The sequence below is a fragment of the Xyrauchen texanus genome, chromosome 8 (genome assembly GCF_025860055.1).
Source record: "Xyrauchen texanus isolate HMW12.3.18 chromosome 8, RBS_HiC_50CHRs, whole genome shotgun sequence".
Taxonomy (NCBI): domain Eukaryota; kingdom Metazoa; phylum Chordata; class Actinopteri; order Cypriniformes; family Catostomidae; genus Xyrauchen; species Xyrauchen texanus.
The window spans coordinates 7,605,585-7,624,642 of record NC_068283.1 but is presented as its reverse complement, the minus strand read 5'-3'; the positions used below and the strand labels follow the sequence as shown (position 1 = coordinate 7,624,642).

The window sequence follows — 19,058 nt, the reverse complement described above, 5'->3', positions numbered from 1 at the left end:
TGCAGGAAAAATGTCAAGTGGCTTTGACAAGGGCCAAATTGTGATGCTAGATGACTGGGTGAGAGCATCTCCAAAATGGCAAGTCTTGTGGGGTGTTCCTGGTATGCAGTGGATAATACCTACCAAAAGTAGTCCAAGGAAGGTCAACCTTTGAACCGGCAACAGGGTCATGGGCGCCCAAGGCTCATTGATATGAGTGGGGTGTGAAGGTTAGACCATCTGATCTGATCCCACAGAAGAGCTAATGTAGCACAAACTGTTGAAAAACGAAATGCTGGCCATGAGAGAAATTTGTCAGAACACACATTATGGGGCTGTGTAGCCCATGCTGACCCATGTCCACTGCCAAAAGTGCCTACAATGGGCACATGAGTATGAGAACTGGACCATGAAGCAATGGAAGAAGGTGGTCTGGTCTGATCAATCACATTTTCTTTTAGATCATGTGGATGGCCGGGTGCGTGTGCATCATTTACCTTGGGAAGAGATGGCAGCAGGATGCACCCTGGGAAGAATGCAGGCCGGCGGAGGCAGTGTGATGCTCTGGGCAATGTTCTGCTGGGAAACCTTGTGTTCTGGCATTCATGTGGATGTTCCTTTGACATGTACCACCTACCTAAAGATAGTTGCAGACCACATACACCCCTTCATGGCAGTTGTATTCCCTGATGGCAGTGGCCTCTTTCAGCAGGATAATGCGCCCTGCCACACTGCAAAAATTGTCCAGGAATGGTTTGAGGAACATGACAAAGAGTTCAAGGTGGCCTCCAAATTCCCCAGATCTCAATCCAATTGAGCATCTATGGGATGTGCTGGACCAATAAGTCCAATCCATGGAGGCCCAACCTCGCAACTTACAGGACTTAAAGGATCTGTTGCTAATGTCTTTGTGACAGATACCACAGGCCACCTTCAAAGGACTTGCCATGCCTCGACGGGTCAGAACTGTTTTGGAGGCACGATATTTAGAGTTTGTTTTAGAGTTTAATATTGATGTATGAAATTAACTGCAATTCAAATAATTAATTGTTATGTCATGTAATTAATTTAATTAAGATTTCAAATCAATTGATAGCCCAAAAAGTTTTTACAGGATTAGATTTAGAGAAATATGTCCAATCATTTGAGCAAATGTATTCTATATATCAGTCCAAATTAATGATGTAATAATTTTTGATTAGTTCGTCTGTCTGTGGGAATGTCTTGATTTTGTTTCTTCCTGAAATTCCAATTCACCTTCCTGTATGGTGTGGCCAATTCAATTTAAATGTCAACTCATGGAGCCAGTTCTTCAGTTCTCATTAAAGCAAAGCATTTGTGTTAATTCTTCAGTTCTAAATTTGGCCCTACCCTGATAGAAATGTTCTCTTATAGACATGACGATGGAGGAGGTGAGAGAGTATGAACGAGCCACTCAGGAAGCCACCAATAAGAAGCTGGGAACCTTTCCCCCGGCTATTTCCATCAGAGAGACGCCCCTTTCAGCCAGCGCTCGCAGCGGCCCATCCAGCGCTCCCTCTACGCCCCTTTCCACAGACGCCCCAGACTTCCTCTCTGTGCCAAAGGACAGACCCCGGAAGAAGTCAGCACCAGAGACCCTCACTCTACCTGACCCGGCACGAAGAGACTCTGCCTTCCGCTTTCCCAATCTCTTTTCCTGGGGTTCAAGCTCCCCACAGCCTGAGTAAACCACAGTGTTGAGTTTTTTTTTTGAAAACACTCTCTGGTAATGTGTCTTTTTGACACAATCTGTAGTAATCTCTCCTTAAATATTGAGAGATATGTGCAGTGTCCAAAACACAATCACAGAGTGGCTTTTCAACCTGTGCAACCTCATGTTTCACACTGGGAGTTAATATACAATAGGCCAAGAAGTGCATTCTGACTTACACAAATATTACAGACTACTGTTAATAATATCTCAGGAGTTGTCCTATTGATTAACAGTGCTGAAGCTGTTTTATTTTTCCTACTGCTGAGCCATAGATGCAAATGTTGAATATGAAGAAGGATTTGAAGCCACTGTTGTTTTGTAGTGATGTATTTATTGGTCAGTTCTGCTCAATATTTCGATATTTCAGTTGTGATATTATGTTAATGTTACTTTATCCTCAGGCTTCTGGATTTCTCATTTAGAAAATAATCTTGTGTTTGACATGTACTGTAAATATCTCATGATTTAAAAAAATGTAGAGATCAATTTGATTGCAGCCATGCTCTTGTCTTGAACTTTAACCTGTCTCATTCCCATCCACTCTTTAATGGAAAACCAGGAGGTACCAACTCTACTGACTCTTACTACTTTTGCTTAGTCTGTTTTTGGATATAAACTGGCACTCCTTTGTACGTAGTTTCGTATTCAAAATCAGTTTGTTTGAGGAGCATGTGCAGTATAAGATTATTAATGAAGTATCCTGTTCCTTACATATGTTCATGGTTTGGTTTTATGTGATGCATTATTATCCTTGAATATAAATGAACTCTTCATTGAATGCTCAATTACTAGGTTGTTGTATAATCTGCAAGCTCTAAGGAATGTTTGCCACTGCTGGCCAATGTATACTTTGTAAATTGAAATGCTCTTGTACTCTTGCTGGTTTATGTATATCTGTTCTTTTGAACTTCAACGTTTTTTTCTAAAGGATTCAGACATGCGCTTGCCAAATCTTGGGAAATCATGCTTTTGTTTTCAGTTACCTTTGTGAAATTAAAGCATTTGCTATCTATTGGGATTCCTACTTCATTTAAACTCCACCAAACCTCATATGCCTGTGCTATTTATGTTAAAAACTACATATACTGGTTTTTAATGACATGTGGATAACAAAGCGAACACCCTTACAGATGTATATAAACTCTTTGAGAATCTGTGTGCTAGGTTTGAAGTTATATAACAAAGGGATGGTTCATAGCAGCTCTCATATCTTCAATAATTCAGATGCAATAGCTCTTACCTTTATGACATCTAAAGGCCATTTTGACTACGAATGGCATGCATAGCCATGTGATGTTTTTTCACCGATCAAACTTGACTAATGCTATTTCTTTGCAATAAAGGGAAGTACATATATACATATATAATTTAATAGTAATTGAGTTAGCATTTGATTTAATATCAACTTAAACGATGAGGCACTTTGGATATATTCATATCTAAAATGAATAATTTGAAAGACAGTGTAATAAAAACTATTTTAACAGCTTGGTTAGAACATAAAAAAAAAATCAAAAATGAAACTCATCAATCGTACAGTAAACCAACCATCCTAAATTAATGCATTATATTATATTTCAAGATAAAAAAAAAGAATATTTAGCTTTGACTTAAATGCCCTTTTGTCTGTGGTGTTACTCCTAACTAAAAGTAATGGGAACCAGTGACACCACTGACCAATTTCAAGATGAAGGAAGGTATCACAAAAACTGAAATGAAACTATTAATCATCACTTAATTATCAATATTTTCCATAGATATTTGAATCAATAATCTATCCTAAATGGCATAACGGGGGTAACGCCTCTGACCATTTTAAATGGCCCATCAAAAATGCTCATAATTCATGAACTTTCACCCCCCCCCAAAAAAGAAATGCTACTTAGAAACTCAATGTTTTGGTCTGTGTCTACCCCCTTACCATACACTATTTGAGTGTTATTCATAAAAGTCCTTTTGGTGTTTTTACATTGTGGTAACACCATTGACGTTAAAAATTGTAGCAATTGTTTTTGGCAATTATTAAATAAAATGTGATTTAACTTATTTTAATTTATCTGGTATATTTATTTATTTGCTATTTTTAAACTGGGGAAGAAATCCTCTGCATTATCAAGCAGTAGAATGTATATGTTTAAGCTCTAGGAGGCTTTAAGAAGTAAAATTATTGTAAATATTAAAGTATCATATGTACTATTCCAAGATAAAACAGATAAAAATAGTTTTAAAACAAATATGGGTTTCATTGCATGATTATTTGTCTATATAAATGTGAGTAATAGCATCTGTAACCGCAACTGTCGAATGACCACTTTAGCTTATTCAGTGACTTTTTATTTATTACAGGATGCATATAAGATGGCAATCAAATTGTAATTAATGAAGGAATGAGTTTAAATAAATTTATAAAGTCACACTACATCTTGGCAGTCATTTTAAAATATGCATTTTTTTTAAATGCACATTTAACAACTACCCTTAGAAAAACAGTGATCTTTATTTTTCACTCATTAGAAATATGAATCAAATTTGTTAGTGAGTAAACATCAATTTAAAATTGATGTTCCTCCCTAACCCTAACTGATCAACCACAACATTAAAGCTACTGACAGGTGAAGTGAACATTTATTATCTTATTCTTGTGCTGATCCCACAGAAGAGCTAACGTAGCACAAACTGCTGAAAAACGAAATGCTGGCCATGAGAGAAAGGTGTCAGAACACACAGTATGGGGCTGTGTAGCCCATCCTGACCCCTGTCCACTGCCAAATGTGCCTATGGCTGTCAGTAGGATGCAGTAATAATGTTGTGATTAATCTCATAATTTCTGACAAGTCTTTATAAATCTAAATGAAACCAGAATGTCAAAATGTTGAACTTTTAAACCATTAAAAAAAAAAAAGCATTTTGTAACACTTTTGGATAAAGCTTATCTGCTGCGTATCATAGCTATATTGCTGCGGAGTTAAGGACTTTTATTTTGATGTAGCGACATTTATGCGACGCGTAGCGTGGAACATTTATTTTGAAATGTCGTTACAGTGGCTGACATGGATGGGTGCTAACATCTCTATGAAAATGAATACGTTTAATTATGTATTGTCCAGTCAAATATTTTTCTTCATGATGGTCTGTAACGTAATAACACACGTTGCGTTTTTTTAATTTCTAGGGAAAGACGCAAGTTAGCTAATGAGGACAGGAAGAGCTGCAGGATGATATGTTGTTGCGACATAATCAGTTATTAGCATATACACAGATTTTATTCTGTTTGTATGATCTTCATTCATTTGTATAATAAGTATTTAGCAGTACTGTGATCAGCAAGAGGGTTTAACGCCTCGTACACTCGCCGTAATACGCCATGGATCAACATGACCGCAGAGCTCCACACAGAGACCAGCAGCAGCAAGAGTCTGTTTCTAAAAGATCCAGTGACTCCAGCAGCGATTATAACACTCAGAAACGACACAGAGCCTCTGGTGAGCAACATACTCTGTCCACTCACAGACAGCGGTATGAGAGGAACTTCCCCTTGTACAAGCAGCCTGTGGAAGTGGGCTTCTTCTCTCTGGACTCCAAGAGGAACTTCTTCAACGATCAGCGGCAGCTGAGATATTATATTCAGCCTAAAAAATGTCCAGAGTTCAATTTAAGGGATGGATACACCAACCGCTTCATTAAAAGGGACGACGGAGTGAAAGAGAAGCTTGATCATATATTGAAGTGGATCCTGGAAAACAGAGACCAGATCCAAATCAGAGACTCGCAATCATCGTCCAGTTGGTAAATAAACTGCTGTCCCAACTATGGTTTTAAAAAAATATTATGAGTTCAGTACAAGTTAAGCTATATTGTAAGTGCCTCACTGTTTGGATTTTTATTTTTTTAAGAAAAGTGTAAATGTAGTTAAAAATGTAGTCGATTGAACATAATTTTTATTGAACCAAGAATATTACTGTAACCTTTCTACCCATATGTAACTTCACCCTACTTTAATGCAAATGTGGGTAAAAAAAAAACTCCTAGATGCTTATTCTGTGTTAAAGGTGCACACAGTAATTTTCCCATATTAAATAGTTTTACTCCTCAATAAATTTATTATAATTTTGAAAGGTATGTATAAATCATGAGCACTCACATGAGATGATGACTTTAGTCATATCAGTGACCTTATAAAAGCTGTTTTATTCTACATGGGGCAGGGGCGCCCTCATGGGGGCTGCCATTTTGGAATCACATGACCAGCTGAATGCAACTCCCTTAATCTCAGTAACTGCCTTGTTATTGGACACTTTCACTCTTGGATTAAGTTAATCATGGCTGACTGTGAATTGTGAATTTCTACAATGGCATCTGTAACTGAAAACTATTGATTTTGAATGATGCTGCATCCACACCACTAGGTGTCACTTTAACTAAGATGACAAGAAGAAAGTTACTGAGTGCACCTTTAAACTTCTTTTTTTCATTAAAATGAATTCTGATGGTAAATTTACTAGTAATTACAAATTTTAAATAGTTTATATATCTTGTTTTCAATCGAGATATGAACGTTTCAGACACATTCAAAATGGAGTAGGAGTTTTGGTTGACAGTGTAAAAAAAGCCTGTATAACAGAAATACGGACAATATCCACATTTGGTGGTATAATATGAAATGCCGTGACAACTCTACCCACATTAACACATAAATAAGTACAATGGACTAGGATTAATTCATTTATTTATTTTTACTCAAATAAAAATGGTTATAAACTTGGAAAATGAAAAAATTAATCTCATGTACTCCGTGTTGCCGTCCATGTGACACTATATTTACATTTATGCATTTGGCAGACACTTTTATCCAAAGCGACTTACAGAGCCCTTATTACAGGGACAATCCCCCTGGAGCAACCTGGAGTTAAGGGCCTTGCTCAAAGACACACTGGTGGTGGCTGTGGGGCTCGAACGGTGTGTAGTGTTCTCCACTCATATTTCTGTTACTTTAAGCACACAATTCTTGTTTGGAGTATGAATTCTTGTGAGGCGTACTGAAAAAAGGGAAGTTGCAGATTCATATACACTAAGAAGTGGTCCAGATGTTTACTTCATTAATATTTAGGGTTCAATACAAGTAAGCTCAATTTAAAGCATTTGTGGCATCATTTTGATTTTGAACTGTTGAGCACCACTTATACAGTCTATACATGATGCCGTTCGGGTCCGGGGCTGAAGTTGCCCTGGCTTATCTACCACTAGCCTGATCTCGTTCAACTTGGCTGAAGCTACATCAAATCCCACTACTGGCTCCGCTGGCTGAGGGACTTATCCGGGTGAGCCTAGCTGGCTATCTTTATGGGGATCCCCTAGTTGTTCTTTCATGTGATCTTCTAAATCTTGCTTCGGCATCACCAGCTTTCCACTCCTCTTCTCCAAAAAGATTTCTGGTAAACTTTAAAGGATCCTTGAGGAATTTCATCCACTCATACTCCTTCCTTCTCTGCTGTCGAATTCTCTCTGCCCTCCTCAAAACCGACATCCTAGCCCTTATGCCATCCCACAATACCTTCAAGCCCTCCTTCTCATGCTCATCTGCTCTTCTCCATTCCTTGTGAAGCTGCCTCCACTCTTTCACCAGCTGAAGTATTTCAACACTTCCCCACATTTACTTACACATTCTGCATAAACAATGTCTCTAAACATATTAAGCTTGGACTCCACACTTCTGCTGAATGCATTCTCCAAGGTGAAGCACAGGTCTTGGTCTAATGTGTTCCAGGCTTCATTATCATTAGATCTTGGTCAATTAATTAGTTTCTTTCTCCCTGATTCCTTTTCATTGTCTTGCCTTTGCTTTTTTTCTTTGGGTTAACAGTTGTATCCTCCTGCTACTCACCTCGCGGGCATAACTTGTACTGCTGGTGGTACTGGTCTTCTTGATGACCCTCTACAGTGGATTCAGTAGCGCTGTGTTGCTCGACTGGACTCCGTATCCTTCTTGTCTGACCTGCTGGCTGTTCCCACCACATTTAATCCTTCCTTGATGAAAGGGTTGGATTCATCTTGTAAAATGTTACCTTTGTCCACCCGCAGCTGCTCATTTTCCATGATCGTTCCAGTCATGTCCGTAGAGTCCTTCCTAATTGGTCCATCTTCCATCCCACCTCTCGGAGCACCACTGGGCTGTTTTTCTTGTATAGTACTCGTAGTTAGTTAGTGTCCCTTGTATGAGGATCTGTGGGTAAGTAACTAGCCTTCCCACCCCTGTGCAGATTTAAAATAATAAAATACTTTACCAATAATTTCAAAGTGCACCCATTTTAAGGTTTACACACTTTGCTGTACTTAAAATTGGATTCCATATTTTGTCAAATTTCTCTGGTTGGCTCTGCATTGTAAATATAGTTTTTCTGGTTTGACTACATTAAAAGGCTCATTCCACCAGTGTGTTTATGGTCTCATTTTGAACATTATATCTAGTGTTTTATCATATACATATACCTTAAGCTGCTCTTTGTCAAATATTTTGCTGGAAAAGTGTGCTTTTGGTATCTGTCTTGAAAATAAATGCCACTTTGATATTTTGTTTTCTAATGCAATTGACATTCAGACATTTTTACATTTTAAGTGTCCAAATACTGTATTTTGATTTGAAAAGGGCAAGAAAAATCTAATTTTCCATGTGATTCCACTTTAATATGCTGTATGTGCAGAACCATTGAACTACCCTTGTATGCTTGCAGTCCGTTAGGTGTAGACTTTGTGACATGGAGAGGACACTTAACCAAGTTGCTGACCACCCCATATGAGACTCAAGAGGGATGGATGCTGGCCGCATCAAGGTTTGGAGGCACCATCTACATCAGTGAGGTGGAGACAGAAGCCGCTCGAGTGAACCGAGAGAACCGCTCAGAACGACATGAGGAGATGATGTACTGGGGTTACAAGTTTGAGCAGTACATTTGCGCAGGTTTTGGACATTCGAGTGTTTTATACCATTATACTACTGGTGTTATAGATCTTACACCTGATTGACCATTGGCCATTTTGTTTTCAGATGATGTTGATGGTGCTCCAGACCCAGGGGGAGTCGTGAACACAAATGAGGCATTCTGTACGGTGGTTCAGACCCGTTTGGCCGATCACAAGCTGCTGTTCTCTGGGGAGGTGGACTGCCGCATCAAAGATTCTGATGCTCCTCCGGCTCCAGCTTGTTATGTAGAGCTCAAGACCTCTGCAGAGATCTGTACCCCAAAACAGCGCAGCAACTTCCACAGGTGTGACTTTAACCCCTTTTCCACTCCTTGAACATATTTGTAGGATGCCACTGACTATAAACATCTTGATTTTTTTAGCGTGTTTTGTTTCGGGGTGAATTTTATGTGACTTCAGAAAACAGCGATCGTCTTTGGGAAAATCTTGATTTTTTTTTTAACCACATTTTTCTTAGAAGGGACAGTTATGTGAATTTTCCTCTTCGTGCAAAATAGGTATTGTTTCATTGCTGTAAACGAACGTTGCAATTCTGTTATGCTGGGTCTCTGGGGGTTAAAGATAAAGCCATCGACGGCATGCGACTGGGCAAAGCAGCCGGCTAGGACAAAATCACGCCAGAACTCATTAAACGCGGAGGAACCGCTGCTGTAAAGTGGGTATTAGACCTCTGCAGGCAAGCCTGGAGGACACAACACATTCCAGTCAACTGGAAGAAGAACATTATTGTGCCAATTCACAAGGGAAGCACCCTGGACTGTTCTAATTACAGAGCCATCTGTCTCTCGGGAGTTGTTGTGAAGATCTACACCAAGTGCTCAAGAAGAGACTAAGATGGGAGGTGGAGGAGGAGAAACTGGAAGAAGAGCAGAGTGCTTTCAGACCCAGTAGACAGACACAGGACTACATCTTTGCTCTGCAAAACATAATTGACAAGAGTCTCAGTCAAGGGAAGGACATCTATGCTGCGTTCGTCGATCTGCAAGCCACCTTCGATTCAGTGCCGAGGGAACAACTCAGGGCAGCGCAAGAGTCTCACAGAGCCTGAAGAAATGCATCAGGAATCTCAAACAATCGAACAAGTCGACCAGTTTAAATAGCTTGGAACAATCTTCAAATCCACAGCATCAACAACACCACTGTAGGCAAATGAGAAATCAGCCAGTTAACCAAGATTCACATCTGAAAAACTGTCTTCTTGCCAACACTTATATATGGAGTGGAAAGCTAGACCATGCAGAAGAGTTTAGAGAACAGTGTCATAGCTGCCGAGATGAGATATTTTTGAAAAGTTATGGGGAAGACCAGGAGAGACTGTCCACAACACAGCCATCAGGAAGAAGCTGAAGCTGGAGCCCATCAGTGACATCATCGAGCAACGATGCCTGAGTTGGGTGGGACAAATTGCCCATATGATGGAGGACCACAAGCCCAGGCAGATATGGCAAGCCAGACAGGAAGGCAAGAGAACACAGGAACATTCCAAGATTGAGTGGGATTAGTACATCGCCAGGGTCGTGAGGAGACAAGGAAAGACTCTCGGCGAGGTGTAAAGACTGGCCCAGGATAGAGGAGAGCTTGACTTCTGGCTCAATTAGCCCGAAGCCAAATGGCACATACAGGAAATGCAAAAGAAGAAAAGTAGTTCAAACTATTGTGCTGTATTCTTCTGAAGCTTGTGCTCAATTCAAAACTGTTGTACCAGATTTAAAAGCAAATGGCATTGGTTCCCATGCCATGTAACAAGTTTAAATGTAGTGAGTGCAAATGAGATTTGAGAGCTACAGTGGGAGGAAGGATTGTCAGATAATTACTTACATTTTGGTAATCTTCCCCCAAAGCTATCATATGGCTTCAGAAGACTATAGACCATGTTGGAAAATAGCACTCAAATCATGTAGACTAGGTTTGTGGTGCTTTTACATTCCCTTTTGGAGCACAACAGCCCTCAACCCCATTCACTTTCATTATATAGAAAAAGCACTGTTATGCCAAACTTCTCCTTTGTGTTCCAAAGAAAAACAGTAGGGTGATTCTCACGGAAATTGCCGTGATCCTATTTTACTCTAAAATCAAAAGAAACAAAAATACATGCCATTTGAAATTAAGTTGACAGCCATTAGGATTCTTACATTGTCTCATTATTTTCATGACAGTTACGCACATTTTAGCCTACAATTCTCTTGATGCAGATTGTAAAAAGTTCATTATGATATTCTCATTACCTCAATGCAAAAAAGATATATATTATTTAATTTATAAAGTATTTATATCATAGTAGTGGTTCCTTGGTACTGCCTTTCAATAAAGAAAATATAAAAAAACATAATTGTACAATGGGTTTTTTCCCCTCACTGTTATAGTGTTACGGTGATAATTGGGGTTAAATATGACCAGGACATTTTCATGATGGATTTCATGCAAATCAACCAGTAATACGGGTAAATGATTGCAGACGTTTACATTTTTTGGTGAACTATTGCTTCAATACTGTGGTCAATGGCCACTTCTGGGTGCAGAAATGATTTTTGCCACTGGCTGATGAATCGACAGATAGCACTGCATGCATGTTTTTACACAAGTCTTATTTAGATAATTTACTAAAAAACAGCAGCTTTTTGGGATTCTCCTTTCAAAACATGTTCCTCTTCTAGATACAAGCTGCTGAAATGGTGGGCACAGTCATTTCTTCCTGGGGTGCCGCAGATAGTCGCTGGGTTTCGAGACCATGATGGAATAGTGGTTTCTGTTGAGGCATTCCAAACCTCAAAAATATCACAATTGATCAAGGTATGTTATAAATGACCACATCTTAAACATTCAGTTACAATCTAGTAATCTAAAATAATAATCTGAAAAATGAGCTCTGTTCTTCCTCAGTCTTACCCTAATTTAAATGTAACCTCATTATGAATCTTGGGGCACTTTCACACTTGGTTCGATTGATTGGTCCAAATCTGGGTTTGTTTCCTCCGCTGGTCTCATCATATTATTTGGATTTGATTGTGTCATCAATGTTAGTACAAGCAGCAGCAGTTTAATACTTCAACTAGGTAACACTTTGAGAAGACATCAAGTATTGACCAAATCTATACATGTATTGCATTGTGCAATGATGTGAAAAATGTGAGTTGTTCTTTTGAAGGCGAATTATTTGGAGTCAAGCAGGAATGAGAAATGCATTATACCATAATAACTGCGATCAGCATGCAAATGCACAAATTATATGCCATCAACAGCAGTTCACTTCTGCGGTTTAGTACGATTACGTTCATATCAGCAATGAACCGTACAAGAGTTCACTTGAACCGTACCCAATACCAGCTTTTCAAGCAGACTCTGGTGCGGTTGGCTGGTGTGCACCTGAGTTCGTAAAACACTGTTCACGTCATCAAAACGATTTGAAATTTGAAGTCAAACGAACCCGGGAGCATTGCTGAAAGCACCCTCAGCCTCAGATGGCACGCACACAGGTGGAGTTTCTGATGCATATTGCACACAAAATTGGAAAACACTTGCTTCATCTAGTAAGCGCTTTGCTGATTGGTTGCTTAGAATACTTCAAATAGTAAAGCCTCGCTTGATTTTTAATCAGTCCAGCTGGAAACAAAGATTTGTTTACAAGGTTGATACAATGAGGGGTTTTAATGATGAAATTATCAATGGATTTGCCAAATTTTGCCAGGTTAGTGATTAGTTTTGTTTGGGGCAAGTATAGGGGATATCCACATGCAGAACATTTTTAGTTACGTCTGTAAAATAGTCTTTATTCTCTGTAATTTACTTAAGCCACACTAAACTGTTTTCGTTAAACCCTTGTGGACTTAACAATTCTTTTCTTTTTTTATTTAGTACACCCAACTACTCAGTGATAGAAATGCTGCATAGTCTAGTGGTTAATAAACTTGCCAATTAACCTTAAAGGCCGAACTTAACGCAAGTACGCAAACAAAGACGCGAGCACTTGGCCAAGCGTTTACGTGTGCTCTTGCGTTGCTCTGGTGGTTACAAACCTCAGACCACAATAGGGCAATTAATTTTTTTAGGCGTGACCACGAAACCGGTGCCAACCAGGAAAATGCCGCCTTCAGAGGCTGTATACGGAGGCAGGATGAAAATAAGTTGCTTTTCAAACTGTACGCCGACCAGTTTCCTTTAGTTCCATTCATTCAGATGTGGTAGATGAGTCAATAGTTGAGGAGTGCAGAGAGACACAGAGCAAAAACAAGTTCATTTGAATGCATTGGAATAATTTCCAATGCATTGTGTCATTGTAGCTGCTTTTGACTTGAGTCTTCTCATTGCATTTATAAGCCTGTGACCAGCAGATATCCTCAGCGTGCGCTTCGAAACAATGAATCATTTTCTGAAGCAATGGGTTCAATTAACTTGAAGTTTCAGAAAGCTTTGTTTCTGCCATCACTACTAGACGTGACTCGAAAATGTATTTCAGTACATTTAGCATTTATATGTTGCTAAGCTAACAATGCATTACTCTAATAACAATATAATATGTTTTAATTTCTCTTCATTCTTTAGAATGAGCATAACTGCTGGAAGCCAACAGTCTGCATGAATTTCTGCAATGATTTCTTGTCCTACGTCAAATCAGTTGTCCAAGAAGATGACCCAAGGTAAGAGGTTTTCAAGTGATTAGAAAATGTCTTAAAGTGAAGGGATAATTCACCCAGAAATTAAATGAATGTTGACTGAGGCTAACATTGTGCCTAGCATCTCCTTTTGTGTTCCACATATGAAAGTTCTGATGTAACATGGTGTTTTTCAGGTTGGTGTACCTGTTTGCATGGGATCCTCACAGAGATGTGACCTACACAGTCCACAGAGACTCCCAGTACACTTTCCTACCAGAGTGGTATGTGCAGGGCACGAGGAGTCACCACTCACTGACCAATTGAACTCAATTGAGCATACTGAATTTACAAAGTGTGTGGTACCACAATCAGATCTTGATTGTAGAGGATGTACAGAACTTGCTTTTTTTCTCTGGATGGTTTTACCTAATGAGGGGGGGTGGTGGGGGATGTGTTTATTGAGATTTGCTGTCGAAATATACTTTTTTTTAAAGAATCATGAAATGTAGTTAGAAACAGTTATGTGAAGTCCAATACATGACTTAAAGTAAGTGTTCTAGCTTCATACTGTCTTGGATAAAGATGCAGCTCTGTTATCATCGCAGAGCAAAGAAATGACTCCCAACAGGATTTCCTCCCAAACTACCTTTTATTATCTTTGCCCGGATGTTTGCATTTCATTTAACCATGGCAAAAGTTTCCACAAACTAAAGAACAAAATATATGCAAAAACAAATGTACAAAGCCAAAGCTGCATTGGAATTATGTAAACCGTGTTAGTTTTTCTTATTCTGTATGGTCACAAACCACAGTCTCATTGCAACAGAGCAGGTAAGACAGAGCTTCAGTAAGCTAGAGTGATTCTCTCAATAACAGTGAATTTAAGGCAAGGATGGTATAGAGGTAGACCGTTATTTTCCTATTAATCAGTGCCAATAGTTGCTTTGGAACTATCGGTTCTAGGCAAAAATCTATGTTGATAGTTATTCAAAAAGTATTCCTCATCTAGTGCAATATATCAATAAAACACTTTATCTGGGGATATATAGGCTATTAATTGCTTAATTTGGAAAATACTTGCATGTAGATCACTGTGATGGAGCCCAGTGTCTGTCATCTCTCAACAATAGTCCCAGTGTATATTGGGCTTGTTTATATTTAAAAGTCCCACATTATGCACCAAATCTGAATTTTTCTGGTTATTATTGGGATTATTTAGCATCAATGTCTGCGCCCTTCATAGTAAGGAAATGCTAAGAATTGTTTTATCATTTTATAAATGATTTTTTTTTAACTATAGGTCGATTAATCGGTTATCTGCCTTTTCCATCACCTTAGTTATCGGAAAACCACCCTATCGGTGGACCTCTAGTATGGTAACAAGAAATTTACTTTGTTTTTAGTTGTCTATATATATTGAGCCCTGTGTTATTAAAATGCCTCTAATGTGTGCTGAATAAACATCTTTTCAGAGTGATGTAAACTTAATTCAACACAGACACAATATATGCTAACTAATACAGTCAAATCAGTTTGTTCATGAATTGATATAGTGATTTGAATACTTTAGTACTCTTAATATAATGGCATTCTCTGTTACATATTCTCTGTATGCTACAACTTAACTAAACAGTCCCACATATAGTAGTCATCACAGCTAAGAATATTAAAAACTCTCTCTCTCACTGACAATCCTTGGAAAAAGATCAGAAAAGGCTATTAATGTGATGGATTTGCTCCAATCATGGTTTAGAAACTAGATTCATAAACATACCTCCATCCATATTATTGACCATAATTAAGAAATAGATTTGATTCCCTAGATCAATCTTTAGTCTGTCATGTCACATAGCAGCACATCGTACTCTTATCTATGATAAGCCTCCACTAGATATCCAAGGACAGTACAATTTGTGCCTAATTAATTATTAAATAATGACCGCATGATCTAATCAGACCTTTTGAATGTTAAATCTGATAAATCTTCCTTCTGTAGCACTTAAAAACTTTCAGGTTCATTCTGAAAATCAAACATTAAATTCAGAAAAACAAGACCTCCATCATGATACACTGCCTGGCCAAAAAAAAAAAAGTCACCATTTGGATTTAAGGCAGTGTTATGATCTGGGGTTGCTTCAATTGGCCAGGTCGAGGATCAGCAATGTTATGTGGAAATAAAATGAAGTCAGCTGACTACCTGAATGTACTGAATGGCCAGGTTATCCCATCAATGGATTTTTTTCTTCCCTGATGGCACGGGCATATTCCAGAATGACAATGCCAAGATGCATGGGGCTCAAATTGTGAAAGATTGGTTGAGGGAGCATGAGGAATCATTTTCACACATGATTTGGCCACTACAGAGTCCTGACCGTAACCCCATTGAAAGTCTCTGGGATGTGCTGGAGAAGACTTTTCGGAGTGGTTCGACTCTCCTGTCTTCAATACAAAATCTCTGCCAAAAATGAATGCAACACTGGGTGGAAATGTGACGTTGTAAAAGGTTTTCGAAACATTGCCACAACCAATGCGTGCCGTAATCAAAGCTAAAGGCGGTCGAACAATATTAGAGTGTTCAAATAGTTTTTTGGCCAGGCAGTGTATGCTTGAGCTATATTAACATTATTTTGATATAATTTAATTCTTTGGCTCTAAAAAGCCCTTTCAGATGCCACACATGAACTGCAGTGCCTTGATTTACCATTGACGTTTCGAAGCACAGTAAATAAATCTGTGTACATATCAAAACAACACTCATGCCATGTGAATCTACCAGCATTGGGCAAGATACTTAAAGTAATCCATAACAAATTACTTGTAAATTCAGCCTTGTGTGACACTATCTGCAATGCTGTTCACGTGGAAGTCAAAGCGAGACTTCGAGATGTGAAAGGGACTAAGTTTTATATCGTTTATTTGTTCTCTACCATCCAGGAATAGGTTTATAAAGGAAATTTGAGTGTGTCTTTCGATTTTAGGCAAAATTAAAACCTCTAATCTGACCTACGTGTCGGTGGGACTGAGACCATACCCAGATTATCCAGTGTTGAGGAGCAATGAGTGATGGGATGCACTGAGCTCCTCCTCTTGAGAGGTAGTAATGAATTAGTCTTTCTCTGGTTAGTTCAGGTGTGAAGGCCCATTAGTTTGAATGTGGCTGCAGTTATCTTCTCATACACGACGAACATGAGCGCTGCCGTCAACACTGTCTGGAGCAGCTTCGCCTCTAGACCTTTATACAGGCCCAACAATCCATGTCTCCTATGACAGAGTAGACAAAATTGATTATTGATTGTGATTTTACATTAGTACACAGTTGAGATTTCAGGACTATAGCGCACAAGCTGGATAGACTACTTTTTGAAGCTTGAAAGGACGAGTGTTGCTTAAACATTCTGCCTAACATCTCCTTTTGTGTTCCACAGAAGAAGAAAAAGACAAAGCTTTGGAATTGGGGTGGGTAAAAATATTCAGATTTTCCGATGTAATGTTCTTTTGAATGATGTCAATATCGATTCTTAAATCCCAAGATTGATCATTTACTCTATGTGCAACCCACTACAACAATGAGAGGAAATCGCTTGCATTTGCAACCAACACTATAAAACTAAAAATGTATATATTTGGTAACTGGCTGGTAAATGTTCAGATTTCACTCATTAGTGATTTTGTATAGTGATGAAGAAGTTATATGGGGTTACTGTGTGTTGAAGAGTAAAAGTTGTTCTGTATAATTTGTGTCCAAAGACGAGATCCACGTGACCCAATTGTCATTCAATTATGTCTCGTTTAATACAGTTTCTGTTCTTTACATTAAAAAAAAATAAACATTTAATTCTAATCTTGCATAGCATGGATGAGATAAAGCTTGTTAGTGCATGATACCTAATGTTAACAAATATAATAGTTGATCAGCACAAAACCACCCAAACAGAGCACAGAAGTTAGGAAATAGTAAACATTTGAGAAGGGATCGTTTTGATTTGCGATTTGGATTGTAATATTATAAACATTGGATCATCTCATGATGCTGTCATTCTCAGTGTTTTCCCACACCTAGCCGCAAGATGGCACCATTAGCTTGTTTAGGACTCACTGAAGCAGTCAACGTTTGGAGTTTGTAAAGAGTTTTGGATGGGTTTTCCTCTCAACATGTGATACATGTACAGTTGAAGTCAGAAGATTACATAAACCTCAGCCAAATACATTTATACTCAATTTTTCACAATTCCTGACATTTAAAAAAAACTTTCCATGTCTTAGGTCAGTTAGGATCACTACTTTATTTTAAGAACGTGAAATATCAGAATAATAGTAGAGAGAATTATTTATTTCAGCTTTTATTTCTTTCATCACATTCCCAGTGGGTCAGAAGTTTACATACACTTTGTTAGTATTTGGTATTATTGCCTTTAAATTGTTTAACTTGTGTCAAATATTTTGGGGAGCCTTCCACAAGCTGTCTCACAATAAGTTGCTGGAATTTTGGCCCATTCCTCCAGACAGAACTGGTGTAACTGAGTCAGGTTTGTAAGCCTCCTTGCTTGCACATGCTTTTCCAATACTTTTTTTGACTTTGTTGTGCTGAAGCCATTTGCCAACTTTGGAGGTCATGCTTGTGGTCATTATCCATTTGGAAGACCATTTTGTGACCTAGCTTTAACTTTCTGGCTGATGTCTTGAGATGTTGCTTCAATATATCCACATAATTTTCCTTCCTCATGATGTCATCTATTTTGTGAAATGCACCAGTCCCTCCTGCAGCAAAGCTGCACCCCACAACATGATGCTGTCACCCCCATGCTTCACGTTTGGGATGGTATCCTTCGGCTTGCAACCCTTTTTCCTCCAAACATAAAGATTGTCATTATGGCCAAAAAGTATATTTTTCCAAAAAGTAAGATCTTTGTCCCCATGTGCACTTGCAAACTGTAGTCTGGTGGTTTTGGAGCAGTATGTTCTTCCTTACTGAGCAACCTTTTAGGTTATGTCGATATAGGACACGTTTTACTGTGGATATAGATACTTGTCTACCTGTTTCCTCCAGCATCTTCACAAGGTTATTTACTGTGGTTCTGGGTTCTTTGGTTCTTTGCACTATTTGCACCAAACTACATTCATCTCCAGGAGACAGAATGTGTCTCCTTCCTGAGTGGTATGATGGCTGTGTGGTCCCATGGTGTTTGTACTTATGTAATATTTTACATATATTGTAAATAGCTCCCAAGGATGATCCAGCAGGGATCACCAACTTGTGGAGGCTAACTTGTTTTCTGAGGTCTTGGCTGATTTCTTTAGATTTTCCCATAATGTCAAGTTGAAGGTAGGCCTTAAACTACATCCACAGGTACACCTCCAATTCAGAAGCCAATTGTCTAAAGGCTCCAAGCTGCTTAAAGGCACAGTTAACTTAGTATATGTAAATTTCTGACCCACTGAAATTGTGTTATAGTCAATTAAAAGTGAAGCAATCTATTTGTAAACAATTGTTGGAAAAACTACTCATGTCATGCACAAAGTAAATTTCCCAAACGACTTGCCAAAACTAAAGTTTGCTAATATGAAATCTGTGGAGTGATTAAAAAATTAATTTAAAAAGGATTAATCCTGTGTCCGGAAGAATCACATCCTTGATCTATACGAAGGCCAATTTTGAATCACAAATGAGTAAATGATGATGAAATTTACATTTTTAAGAAGGACTTACTTGATTCGGTCCATTAGTAAATAAACCACATTCCTCAGGCTGCCCAGTAGACCTCCTTTACCATCTG

General features: G+C 38.6%; 2 protein-coding genes across 2 annotated transcripts in view; both read left to right on the top strand.

Moving 5' to 3' along the window:
- The window catches only part of LOC127647886 (cytoplasmic phosphatidylinositol transfer protein 1-like), a 122,825-nt gene extending 120,099 nt beyond the window's left edge, over positions 1–2,726 (top strand). The window contains exon 9 of the mRNA XM_052132404.1: positions 1,375–2,726. Within this exon, the coding sequence (XP_051988364.1) occupies positions 1,375–1,688 (314 nt within the window). The 3' untranslated portion in view covers positions 1,689–2,726. The remainder of the gene's footprint in view (positions 1–1,374) is intronic.
- Positions 2,727–4,755: 2,029 nt separating this feature from the next.
- On the top strand, positions 4,756–17,250 carry dxo (decapping exoribonuclease). The gene is made up of 6 exons (XM_052131246.1): positions 4,756–5,500; positions 8,443–8,669; positions 8,757–8,976; positions 11,347–11,482; positions 13,232–13,326; positions 13,479–17,250. Exons 1-6 carry the CDS (start codon positions 5,079–5,081, stop codon positions 13,606–13,608), a joined length of 1,230 nt encoding a protein of 409 aa, XP_051987206.1. The 5' UTR covers positions 4,756–5,078; the 3' UTR covers positions 13,609–17,250.
- The last annotated feature ends 1,808 nt before the right edge of the window (positions 17,251–19,058 follow it).

Bases quoted from the DNA above. Each gene is read 5' to 3' on its own strand.
- dxo (XM_052131246.1), top strand. From the start codon at position 5,079: ATGGATCAACATGACCGCAGAGCTCCACACAGAGACCAGCAGCAGCAA. The intron at 8,977-11,346 runs GTGTGACTTTAA...TTCCTCTTCTAG, and splicing joins CAGCGCAGCAACTTCCACAG to ATACAAGCTGCTGAAATGGT. The intron at 11,483-13,231 runs GTATGTTATAAA...TTCATTCTTTAG, and splicing joins AAATATCACAATTGATCAAG to AATGAGCATAACTGCTGGAA.